The sequence below is a fragment of the Taudactylus pleione genome, unplaced genomic scaffold, assembly GCF_031769625.1.
Source record: "Taudactylus pleione unplaced genomic scaffold, aTauple2 ptg000185l, whole genome shotgun sequence".
NCBI lineage: Eukaryota > Metazoa > Chordata > Amphibia > Anura > Myobatrachidae > Taudactylus > Taudactylus pleione.
Genome location: NW_028284587.1, coordinates 978174 through 990512, shown reverse-complemented (window position 1 = coordinate 990512; position 12339 = coordinate 978174). Strand labels below are relative to the sequence as shown.

The following is a 12339-nucleotide window of genomic DNA, read 5'->3' as shown; positions in this document are numbered from 1 at the left end:
GTAGCTGGACTCTTATATTCTTTATAGCTCCTCAGAATGTATACACTTTTTTTTTTTTTAGATATATATTTTTTTTTAAGGTGCCCACACAATGATCTACTCTCAAACGATTCAATGTCGTTAACCATTTCCCTTGAACTCCCCGGCAGTCCTGGACTGACTGGACTGACTATATCGTGCATAAAGTGTTAATTTTGACAAACTGTCTACTAACGACCTATCGTGCGTCCTTAACTATTTCCAGTGCATCGTTAACGAGATTGTCAGATCTTGCCAGCAGGAGGGAGGATCTGAAGATGCGATGTACGTCCCCCGGGGGATGCGCATCGTGATCGTGAGTGGACACTCACGATTTGCACATATTTTACATGAGTTGAAATTGTGATGCATCAAAATCGGCAAATTGTGCAAAATATCTGACAGTGTGTACGCACCTATTTAGGTCTGTGACTTTTCTTTAGGGGGTAAAACACCCTTTCATTTGTTTTGGGTTCCGCTGTGTTTTAGATGGTGCGTGCAGTATGTTTTTGATGATTTGTACATGTCGAAGTGGGATTTCAAAAGAACTAAAATAACTAATTGTTTTCTTTCTACTTTTAAGATCTGTTTTATATACAGTTTGAACTGATTTTGTTACATTTTATATGTTGCAGTGCATCTTTTTATGTTCTTGAAATCTGTCCAAGCCCAGATAATTACTACCCTTCACAGCTGGAATCAATTTTCCATGATTTCCTAAACCCAGCTAAAAGGAGCTGGCACCGTAAACTGGGGATTACTGTGGTCCCTGGTGGGGAGGGGTTGGGTGTCCCGTGGTTACTCTCAGTACTTCAAGCTCGGGCTGTATCTTGGAATTTGGCAGGTAGCTGGTTATTATGGAGAGTGGAGACAGGCAGTGCAGTCTACAACGCGTGCACGGCTAATCTAATAGCCAGAAGTATTATCTCCTCCAATCACCTGTCCTTGGACACTTTTTCAGGACTAAAAAGTAGTGGTTTCCTATAGCAACCAATCATCTCGCTAGCATCTATCAAGGACATTCTATATAATGATATAGAAGCTGATTGTATTATACACTCTTTAGAAGACTTGATATATCTCACCCTATGCCCCTTCCAGTGGTGTTGCTGTCATTTGTTAAGCGCTAATGGCTGTTGGATTCCATTGTGTGATTGTGGAAAACACGAGGTCTACTGGGATGGAGAAACAAGAACCGGCTCCTCTCGAGATTCCTGCTGGAGGTTTGAGACTTGGTCCTCCGGTTTGGTCACTGCGCAGCGTCCATCTTCTCTCAGGCATAAACGCCGGGTCTCTTTAGTGATGTTAACATGACTTGATGCTCCTGTCCTCGGGAGGGGGCTCCTTGGCTTGTGGCTCTGTCGTGTTCATCCTAGTACAAAGCGACCTGTATAATTAATTAATACCAAAGCATTTCCTGCTCATTATGAAGGTGATAACGAATTCTCATTGTCTGGGAGTCTTTCCTTGTATCTTTCAAAGACGATACATCAGAAAATTAAATAACCAAAATAAATTATTATACAGCTTTGTGTAGATAATTTGCTGTAAACGCGCGCTGGTCAGGGACTGGGGACTAAACAGTTTCTGTAAATGGCTGCGTAATATATTGGCGCTGTTATAAAAGGGAATACATAACCTCTATAGAATAGATACCAAGGTCCTCATTCAGAGGCGGTCACAAGAAGCGAGCGCTCGTTCTGAATGAGGGCGGCCACACACTGCTTTAGCAACCGACCAGGTTGATGGTCGCGATGGTCAAGACCATCGCGACCATCGAGGCTTGCGACGAGACCCTAAGGTCGCCCCTTTTGTAGTGAGCTCCCGAGCGAGAGACTTTCTCTCTCTCGTTCCGGGGCTTGCGCACGCACAGTGCGGCCGCTACGCGTGCGCAGGGCCTTAACATTGACCCAGGTTGCGAGCGCTCAGCGCTTGCGACTGGGTCTGATTGAGACCCTAAGTTTTTATTTTTTATTTTGTTTTTGTGGGTTTTTTTTTTTTTTTTTGTGTAGCAGAACTTACAATCTAAAAGCTGAAGGAGACCTTAGGGTTCTATTTACTACAATCCGCATTGGTAATGCAGATTGTAGTGTGATATTACCGAGTGAATACGCATTGCGAATTCAGTTAATATCACAGGGATTTGCTACAAAACCCTTGCAGGGACAGAGCTTGCGATTAAGCTCTGTCCCTGTGAATCCCCTCCGCACACTAGTCATGGTATTTTCGCAAAATAATATGCCCCACGCATGTGCCGGCCGCCGCTGCTACCCCCCTCTGTTGCCAGGCCTTGCCCCCCCAGCCCCCGCCCCCCCCCCCCCCGGCGATCGCGGACCCCACCCCCCATCTCCCTTAATTACACTTACCTGCATGCTCCGGCGATGTCCTCCGGTCAGCTGACATCCCATACTGCACTGGGACCCGGTCAGGTGACGACCGGGCAACAGTGCAGCATGGGAGACCAGCTGACCGGAGAAAGGACATCACCGGAGCCCCGATCACCGGTCCCTGGACTCGGGTAAGTGTGTTTTTTTTTTTTTTTTTTTCTTTTTGTGTATCAGCGTTTGGTCTGTTTAGACCACACAGCTGATCACTGGGGCCGGCTCCGGGCTCTGCTCTCCCCGTTAGAGCAGAGCAGGAGTTTGGCGTTATTATCACAGGACTTTCCCTAGTATTTTTTTTACAATTTACACTTAGTAACTTTGGTCCGATCACATTTCCCATTACAATTATGGGAAATGCAATCTGATTACTAAAAATAAGTGATACTTAGGGGTTGGAGTAGAATTTTACGAATTCTACTCCAATTGCCCTTTAGTAACTGTAGGTGGTACTAAAATAATGTGAAATGGGTGTGAAAACACCCTTTTTCACTTTATTTTAGTAAAAATAATGTTAATAAATAGAGCCCTATATGCGAGGTAGAGAATCGACTATAATCGTGTGTCTGTCTGTTGGTTGAAATAGCGTTTTTCTAGGCATTCTGGAATACAGGTGCGTAAACTGTTGTGTAGGCTTTATGTAATGTAATGTAAACCTGAATACTGGTCTCCTGAGATGGTATCCGCCATGTAAACCTTTTATGTTGGTCCATATTTCTGTTTCTGCAAGCCAGATAGCCATAACCAACAATCTCTCCTCCCTGGCCTGGGACCCGGTACACCGTAAGATGCCCCATAGGGCGGTACATCCTGCTGGACTGACGGACAGCGCAGGGTTACGTTGATGACTTGCACTAGTGTTTTTCCGAAACCCGTTGCTGTACAGACCTGACCTACAGTAGGCTCTGCTCAGAACCAGTTTAATCACCTTCTTTTTTTTTTTTTTCTTTTTCTTTTGGAATGTTCAGAGGTTCAGTCACCAGACTTTATTACAGAGTTCTGCTTCAGCCAGAAGCTGAGACTACAAAGGGAGCATTGATAAGTCAGGAGGATTCCTGGTCTCGGACGGATTCTCTTCTTCCCCTTAGTCTGATCCCCTGGTTAAATTTTTTTATTTTTGTCTTCAACCCCATGAAAAGCTGACATTCCAGCTGAGTTTCTACCTGTGCGGTGATAGCACGGCGCTGGAATGGTTAATGGATCCACAATTCAAGATGATGACCTCTTTGACCTTGTTCGGCTCCCAAATATTACTTTTTTTTTTTTCCTGGTTCGCATTGTGTAGTACAGAATCCATTGCGCAATGGATAATACCTCACTAGTGTCCCAAGTGGCACTTAACACCTCCCACCCCCCCCCCCCCCCCACACTCCAAAGTATAATTATTTATCGCTATGCACTCAGAATACTGTTACTTATAATCACCGTCTGATAGGGACTGGTGTAAAATACAGTTCGGCGATGGGCATATCCGCTAGATTTGGATGGAAACTGACATGGGCACAGTGTCTGGATCTGAGTGGAAAGCATAGGATTATGGTTGAGACCAAACAGAGGGGTTTGTACAAGTCAATGGGCACGATTCTATTCAACGCGAAATGACTAGCGCCGGGAATGAGCTCCCTGAGTTATTCAATCCATCGCGCTGCTAAGACCGACTTATGGTGCGTACACACTACACGATATGCTCCCTGAGCGATATCGTGTAGTGTATCCCCGGCAGGCTGTGCTCAATATCGTTCATGACATTGAGCACAGCCGCTGAACGATATCGTTATCGTTCAGTCGTCCACTTTATCGCCCAGTGTGTACGCACCTTAAGGATTTGATCTCGCATCCGACAAAAGACCAGGCGCGATGCTGTTTTCTGCCCTTAGCGCCGGGAAAACAGCATCGCGCCGGGAAGTTTAGTCGGAGAATGCCCGTTATCGCGCCTAAACACCCTGTTTAAGGGCCGAGAACGAGCCTTCCCCCAACCTAACATCGCGATGGATTGAATAGCTCTGGGAGCTCATTCCTGGCGTTATTCACTTCGCGTTGAATAGAATCGCACCCAATGAAAGACTTCTCCCAAGACACCACCATTTTCTACTAATGGGAACATCAAAATTGCATTATTTAACACTTTACTATTTGTATTAATGAATTGTCATGACTCTAGGTCAGGGGTTCCCAACTACGGTACTCAAGGCACACTAACAATCCAGGTTTTAGGGATAGCCATACTTGAGCACAAGAGACTTAATTAGTACCTCAGTTATTTTGATTTAACCATCTGTGCACAATCATGTTCAATCACTAAAATCAGTTAGTGTGCCCTGAGGACCGAGGTTGGGAATCACTGTCTGGCTGCAGTACATATCCCTGCTGGGTCTAGTCCCTGTTATTAGACCATAGATGAGCAGAGTTCACAGAATATGATGGATGTCTCATCAAAAGTGACATCACTGCTAATGACATCACTGTTCAAAACCAGTCTTTAGTTTATATTGAACAGGCTGCGCTGATATTTCGGAGAGGGTCCCGGCCCACGTTTTCCTCCTGTAGCCTTTTGCCTGTACTATAGGTAACCAGGGTCTATCGGGAATAAATACCTAATTTAGGCTTTTTGCTGTAACTGTGTTCGGTCACGGGGGCTGGGCATATTTATTGTGTCTATTTGGGAGAGTTGTGTATACCATATTGTCACGATCTGGCAGCCTAACTGCTGATCCTCCGCCTTGGCACCACCATCCGGCTTTTCTTTTGTGACCATTACAAATTATCTTCAGTTTGTGCCATGCGTGGTGTCCCTGGGAGCACTCTGTGCGTTTTGATTCATTTCTCTCCTTCTCTTCGAGTGAGTGCTAGATTGTATTATTATGTCCTATATCGCCTCCGGTACTGCCTGCTGTCGCTGGGGTCAGGCCTCCATTATCGGCGCCCTCGCCAGTTTCTCGTGGGTTCGGGCATTTATTATAAGGTCACTCCTGCAAAAGCTGGAGCCTACAACACGTGTGATGAACGCAAAGCTTGTGAGAGGTACTTTACTTCTCTGCGTGCTGAATGTTTGTTTTGGAGCAGCTCAATCCCTGGAGGCTTGGGTGAAAGCCAGGCAGAAACTAAAACAAATATCCCGGCCCATCCTGCCCTTACCAGCCTTTGTTTGCACCAAGTCTGTCCATGAAGGGGGGTGGTATTGATGCAGCTTTCTGCCCGCGTATAAAATGACTCCTCAGTCATTCAACTTTGAGGCTTGCTCCTATGTACCGTCCTATGGCAGAATTTGTCTTATGGAAAAATTAAGCTATTTTGGGGCGTTGCCTCTCCTGGCGATAACAAAACGCAGCGTCGGGTGTCTCTTTCTGGCTGTAGAGAGGAGACGTCACCTGCTCCTTTCTGAAGGGATCGCTGATCCATAGGGAAAAGGGGACCAGCGACGAGCACTGGCAGGTGTGAAATGGTGCACTGCTCTCACAGGACAGTGGGCAGACTGGTGTCACCGATCATCACACCCTTCTGAGCAAAGGCATTACATAGGTGTCTTAGATAATGTAAAGGCATAGACTCCTACATACAATGAGGTGCAGTCATAAGGGGAACATTATTTGTTGTACTGTACCAAGTGGCTTATGTCCTAACAAAGGACCGTTGTGTTGCACACAGCACATTAAAGCCCGTATTCAATGAGAGGCGAAAAGCTGCCATCACGGTTTTTGTCAGTTTCCGAAGTATCGCCCTATTCAATTCCAGGACGTTTTTTCGCCTGGGCGAAAACTCTTTAGACAAAAACAGACGGGGGGGGAAAAAAATCAAAAATTATCTAAATACCCCCTTTAAAAAAAGGATTGTAATTTTTGGGGTGAAAATGTAAAAAGTGTTTGAAAATGGGTTTTAAGTATTGGATTGGGCTATTTTGGGGGAGCTGTATGGAAGGGGCAGGTGTTGTTTAGGATTGTAGGGGACTGCAGCCGCTGTGTGCCTTTTTTATTTTTTATTTTTATATATATATCTACATATCTATCTCTCTTTATATATATATATATATATATATATATATATATATATATATATATATATATATAATATATAATCTCTCTCTCTCTCTCTCTCTCTCATTAGTTTTTTTTTTTTTTTTCATTTCACTTTATTAACTACAAGATATACAAGTACCCATTTAAATGTACCCCCAATTTAACTACAGCAATTATTTTTCACAAAAATTGCTTTTTATAATTTTTTTCACACTAATGCAAAAGTGCATATAACAGTCATTTCACTCAATTTAGGAACCCAAAATACTTTTTTTTTTTTTTTTTTTTACAGCTTTTAATACACTTCTATATTGATTACCAAAGTCACTGGCACTTTTTTGGGGGGTACAGACTGATTTCTCCCCCCAAAAATAAGTCCTTTTCACTAGTTTCGCCATTGGCATGTGTGCGGTTTCGCCTGTTTTTTGCAATTGAATACGGGCTAAGTTTAGCTAGAACATGTAAATCTGCAGAATGTAATTTAGACCTACTTCTAGGCAGTTCCATTGCGCCATTACGGAAGGGCGTCCTGCTGTTATAACCATGGTGATGTATGATACAAATGGCAAGACCTTCACCGGGCTTCTTTGCGTTAACGTGAGGTCTGACATCGCCTAGAAATCTTACCTGAATAATGAACTTTGTGTCTGCCGAGGTTCCTGGTTATCTGTCTGCTGGTTCCGTGCAATAAGAGAGCTGGTCAGAACGATTATTATCCTTTATTTATATGATGAGGAACAACATTTATACACTGGGCAGAGAATTTATTTTAGAAGTGTCCTCCAAATCCCCCCCTTACATCTGTCCTACTACCTGGCCTAATACAAGTGGCAGTTGTGCGTTTTATAAAATTGACATTTGCAACAAATAGCTGTTCTGGATTAATATTATTACTAATAATATCATCATTATTAAACAGTGAGTCCCGAAGTCATTGCTTCAATCTGGGGCAACTCTATTTCCAAAAACTCTCCTAACTGCCCATGACGTCGCCTGTGATTTGGTCTGTTAGCACCAGCACGGGATGTATGGCTGTATGTAAACCGGACAAGCGGCGACTTCTGCGTTTGGCTATATCGAATGTTGCATTCTCAGCTGCGGATGACCAGATAGCCCTCTGTAACACTCACATCTATCCCTGTGAGCTGGGGATTAGTGTTACGCTGTTCCTGACACGTGAGTCGGCTTACGAAGCATGTGCTTTGCATGCCAACATGCAGAGGGGGAAAGTCTACAATTTAGGTCATGAGCTGTAAAAAACAAAACAAAAAAAAAAACGAAAAAAATTCCATTCTTGGAATTAATATAGAAACACCTATATTATTGCTAAAAGAGTGAAACCCCCCCCCCCCCCCCATTGTTTTGTCTGTTGTACTCGACTGGCCGAGGTCTGTTCCTGTAGTTACCCTCATGCTTTTTGACACTTTTTTTAAATTTTATATCTGTAGCCCATTATGTGGATTTGTTTTGGGTGAGTCTTTATTATATATCTGAGACCTGTTGTATCAATGTACCTGATGGCTTATACACCTGGCAGATTCATACCTGATTGCCTCATTCATCTAACCGAGCACCTGGTTTACCGAGATGACACCGTTTCCTTAGCCGATTGTAATATTGCCACAGTCTGCTTTCATGGCACAGAAAACGGTATGCAGTCGGGAAGCCGGGGGACCTAATCCCGACAGCCGGCTTCCCGACTGCTTTATCCCGGCGAGGGTTAAATGACAGGCGTCTACATCTAGACTCCTGTCATTTTACCGACACCGGGAGACCGGCATCCCGATCGAAGGGATGCCGGGCGCGGATAGCTGCAGGGGGTGTGGGAGGGTTAGGTTTAGGTGCCTAACCCTAAGTCCCCCCCCGAGAGGTTAGAGTTAGGCTAGGGGGAGGGAGGGTTACGGTTTGGCACCCCCGGGAGGGACTTGGGGTTAGGCACCCCCCCCTGGGGGACTTGGGTTTAGGCAGCGGGGAAGGGTACGTTAGGTTTAGGCACTTAGAGGGGGGATTAGGGTTAGGTACTGGGGTGGGGGGGGGGGTTAGGGGAGGGAATTGGCTTAGTACTTACCTTTTTAGACTATCAGGATTTCCACTGCTGCCGGCCTGCTGGTGTCGGGATCCAACTGCCGGACATGCGTTCCGCGGTAAATCATACCAATTCCCAGAAAACACATCTTGTGATCTCACACTGATAACACCACAGTCCTTTCAATAAAAAGCTAATCCGTTAATATACAAGGGTAGATTACCACCAGGTATAACCTGTGATGGACTAGGGTAATACATGAGGGTGGCGGTATACAGAAGGATCCCCGTATTACCTTTCTGCTTTTCTATTGACTTGTATGTGGAAACCTGAGGCTACCAATGTGCAGTCACACAGTGAAGCAGGAATGGTCGTTCTAGAATACTTTATTTTTTTATTTTTTTTTTTAGTAAATATCATTGTCTTCCTACAGGCTCTGGCGGCTAATGCTGCCATAGGATTCGCGGTGTCCGAGCCACAAGTGGCGATGTTCTGCGGAAAGTTGAACATGCACGTAAACGTTCAGACTGGCAAATGGGAGCCGGATCCTTCAGGGAGCAAGAGCTGTTTCCAGACCAAGGAGGAGGTTCTTCAGTACTGCCAGGAGGTGAGTGACGTCAAGACTTCAGGGTGGGGTTATCGCTGTATAATTGTATATTGAAAGTATTCACCCATATCGAATACAAATCACTGGTGGTTATCATAGCTTTATTCTCTGCTTGACCTGTAATGTTGATGCTACGCCTGGTCCTTCTGTCTCCAGTGACACGAGCGTTGGCGTTTAGGAGACCAGGGTACCCGTTGAATGTTGCTGTGTAGAAAACGTCTTCCCCACATGAAACTCATCATGTGAATGTTTCGGCTCTGCAGATGGGGGGGGGGGGCAGATAAATGCACCGGTCTCCTTTTTTAGTTATTTCTCGCTCATCTCCCTTGTAATATAGGTCTACGCAGACTTTCAGATCACCAACGTAGTGGAGGCCAACCAGCCGGTCAGCATTGATAACTGGTGCAAGAAGGGCAAGAAGAACTGCAAAGGGCACAGTCACATCGTCCTGCCCTACAAGTGCCTGGGTAAATATCCGCCATACCAGCTGCTGATTTGATGGAATGTTGCCTATGATACACTTACAAAATACTGGGACATAATCAGATTATTATATGGCTAGTAGCATCACAGACAAGGTGGGAGATTTCGATCCTTCCCACCACCTTAAGAAATAGCGGCACCTACAAATCTTCCGGTTGACCTCTCCAAATCCGGGTCTGGTCAGTGTTCCCCTGCACTGAGCTGATATTGATAATTGTGCTATAGGCCGGCTTCAGGCGTCCATGGAATTTATATACCTTGTTGTTATAAATCGAGCTGGCGGAACAGACGCGTTTGAGATTTGTGGCTGCATCCTAAACATGGCTTATTGAACCATCAAGGTCACAGCTATTGCATCCCAGAAGCCATCCCTGTGCATGATTTATTGACTAGCGTCGCTCATGGTTTTCCGTTTATCCCGTGGTGTAATTTACGTTCCGCAGAAAGCAACATTACTGTATTCCCATGGGATTTATTTGTGGAGTACAAGCATCCTTTTATCAGTGTGGACAAAGGAACAACCTATATTCTTGCCTGTAGATCTAGATGTGGCCTTTTCCAAACGGATAATTTTCAGTCTAGCTCAGTGATTTTCAACCTTTTTTTAAATCAAGGCACAACACAAGATTTTAAAATTGCCAAGGCACACCATCCATCGAATTGGCGTGCACGTCCTATGAAAAAACACACTACATTGGCCCCCGCGGGAATAAAACACACTACATTGGCCTCCGCAGAGGAGAAAAATACATTGCTCCCCAACTAGAAGAAAAAGGAAGATTGGTCCCCCCCCCCCATCCCGGGCTGGAAACACTGGCTTGATCACAAACACAGGGTGGGCTGGAAGCACTGGCACGGGGCAGGCAGGAAGTGCTGGCTCTCACTGGTGCGGGGCTGGCAGGAAGCATCGGCTGGTCTCACTGGTGCGGGCAGCAAGCCATGGCTCTGTCACTGGCGCGGGCAGGAAGCGCCGGCTCGATCACTAGTGCAGGCGGGCGGGCTTGCAGGAGGCAACGTGGCGTGCGTGACCTGTGATGTCACGCCTCCGTGTCTAGGCAGGTGACGGACCGGGCGCGCCTGAGCCTCCCAGAGGAGCTCAGTGGCAGCCCGGATCACAAATTACTGTATTATGTGCCTGGCGGCTCTGACCGCCGCCATGGTACATTTCACAACTGCGACCGGCACACCGGTTGAAAACCGCTGGTCTAGCTTGTGCGTGGTCGGGGTGCTTAAAATATTTAGGTCTGTTACACTTTTCCTGAATTGTTATATGTCCATCTGTTAAGGGAGCCTCCAAACACTTGGGCTGTCCTTTTCATTTTCTGAGCACATACTGCGATTTTATTGCCCGTGTTGGTTATCTTCAGTGAAATTTGGCAGACGCTGCACCACATTAGATCCTCCAAAGAATCGCTCTGATTGATGATAATGATTCCTAGGGTTTAGTCTTCCAATCTGGAGCAAGTCTAAATAAAAATAATAAATAAAAATCAATTGAAAAAAATAAATATGATGAAATAATCGTGTATTGTTTTGTCTTTAACCTTTTCTGGTGACCACTTTATGCTGTTGTAGTGGGTGACTTCGTCAGTGATGTACTTCTCGTGCCGGAGAAATGCAAGTTCTTCCACAAGGAACGGATGGACGTGTGCGAGAGCCACCAGCACTGGCAGAACGTCGCTCGAGAGGTAATATTAAAGGTTTATCGTTGTAACGCTGTGTGGGGTGTGTTGGGCTTTGACCACTTCAGGTCTTCACCTGCCCACTGCTTACCTGAAAGTTAAAAAATAAAAAGTCTCTCTGTACTGGAAGGTATTTTTTTAAGCACAAAAACAGACAAATCTCAGGTGCACAACTCCAAATTATTAATAATATATAAATGCAATACAATTTTGCAATCAATAGAGGTTTTTAGCATAATCTTGGCCAAGGTTATGGGCCTACCTACCATATCCAGGTAACCTCTATAGCAGTGTTGGCTAACCTTGAAACTCCAGCTGTTGTGGAACTATATATCCCAGCATGCCCTAATAGCAAAACTGTAGCAGTGCATGCTGGGTTATGTAGTTCCATAACAGCTGGAGTGTCAAGGTTACCCAACACTGCTCTATAGTATGTTTTATATACTGTAGTGCAACTTTGGTTCATTTTTAGGGCGTGGGTCCCCCTGGATTGCCTTTGTTGATCTATTTCAGGGCACCGCATTATAACACATTTTTCTTTTATAACACATTTTAACCCTTCACTGTTTGTTTATTATATATGTACCTCTCTTTTTATTTTCATTCTTTATATGCAGCAGTAGCTGCTCCTAACTATCTCTTTCACACTGCACTTTTCTTACTATGGCGGTGCCCTGGGGTGGCTTAGCTGGGCTAGTTTGGGGGTGTCCTGCGCTCTGGATTTGAATCGTAGTATGTTAGGGACCTACCCTACAGAGGTTACCTGGATATGGTGGGTAGGCCCATAACCTTGGCCAAGATTATGCTAAAAACCTCTATTGATTGCAAAATTGTATTGCATTTATATATTATTAATAATTTGGAGTTGTGCACCTGAGATTTGTCTGTTTTTGTGCCTGCAATTTGTCTCATCAGGTAGCACCTCCCAATATATATATATATATATTTATTTATTTATTTAGGGTGTGCAGTCCAGAAATCTTTCCCATATAAGGTATTTTTTTTAAGACAGGGTTGGTCCGAAAACCGATCCCCCTCATCAATGCCTTCCCGAAAATGTAATTTGTGAAAGATATTGCACGTTTCATTATATCTGGCTAGAGGGTAAGGTCCACTATTTGGACATAAG

General features: G+C 44.8%; 1 protein-coding gene across 7 annotated transcripts in view; it reads left to right on the top strand.

Moving 5' to 3' along the window:
• The window catches only part of APLP2 (amyloid beta precursor like protein 2), a 68241-nt gene that overhangs the window by 35581 nt on the left and 20321 nt on the right, over positions 1-12339 (top strand). For all 7 annotated transcript variants that reach the window (XM_088476243.1, XM_088476237.1, XM_088476236.1 and 4 more), the window contains exons 2-4: positions 8872-9045; positions 9383-9512; positions 11104-11216. In XM_088476243.1, the coding sequence (XP_088332369.1) occupies positions 8872-9045; positions 9383-9512; positions 11104-11216 (417 nt within the window). The remainder of the gene's footprint in view (positions 1-8871; positions 9046-9382; positions 9513-11103; positions 11217-12339) is intronic.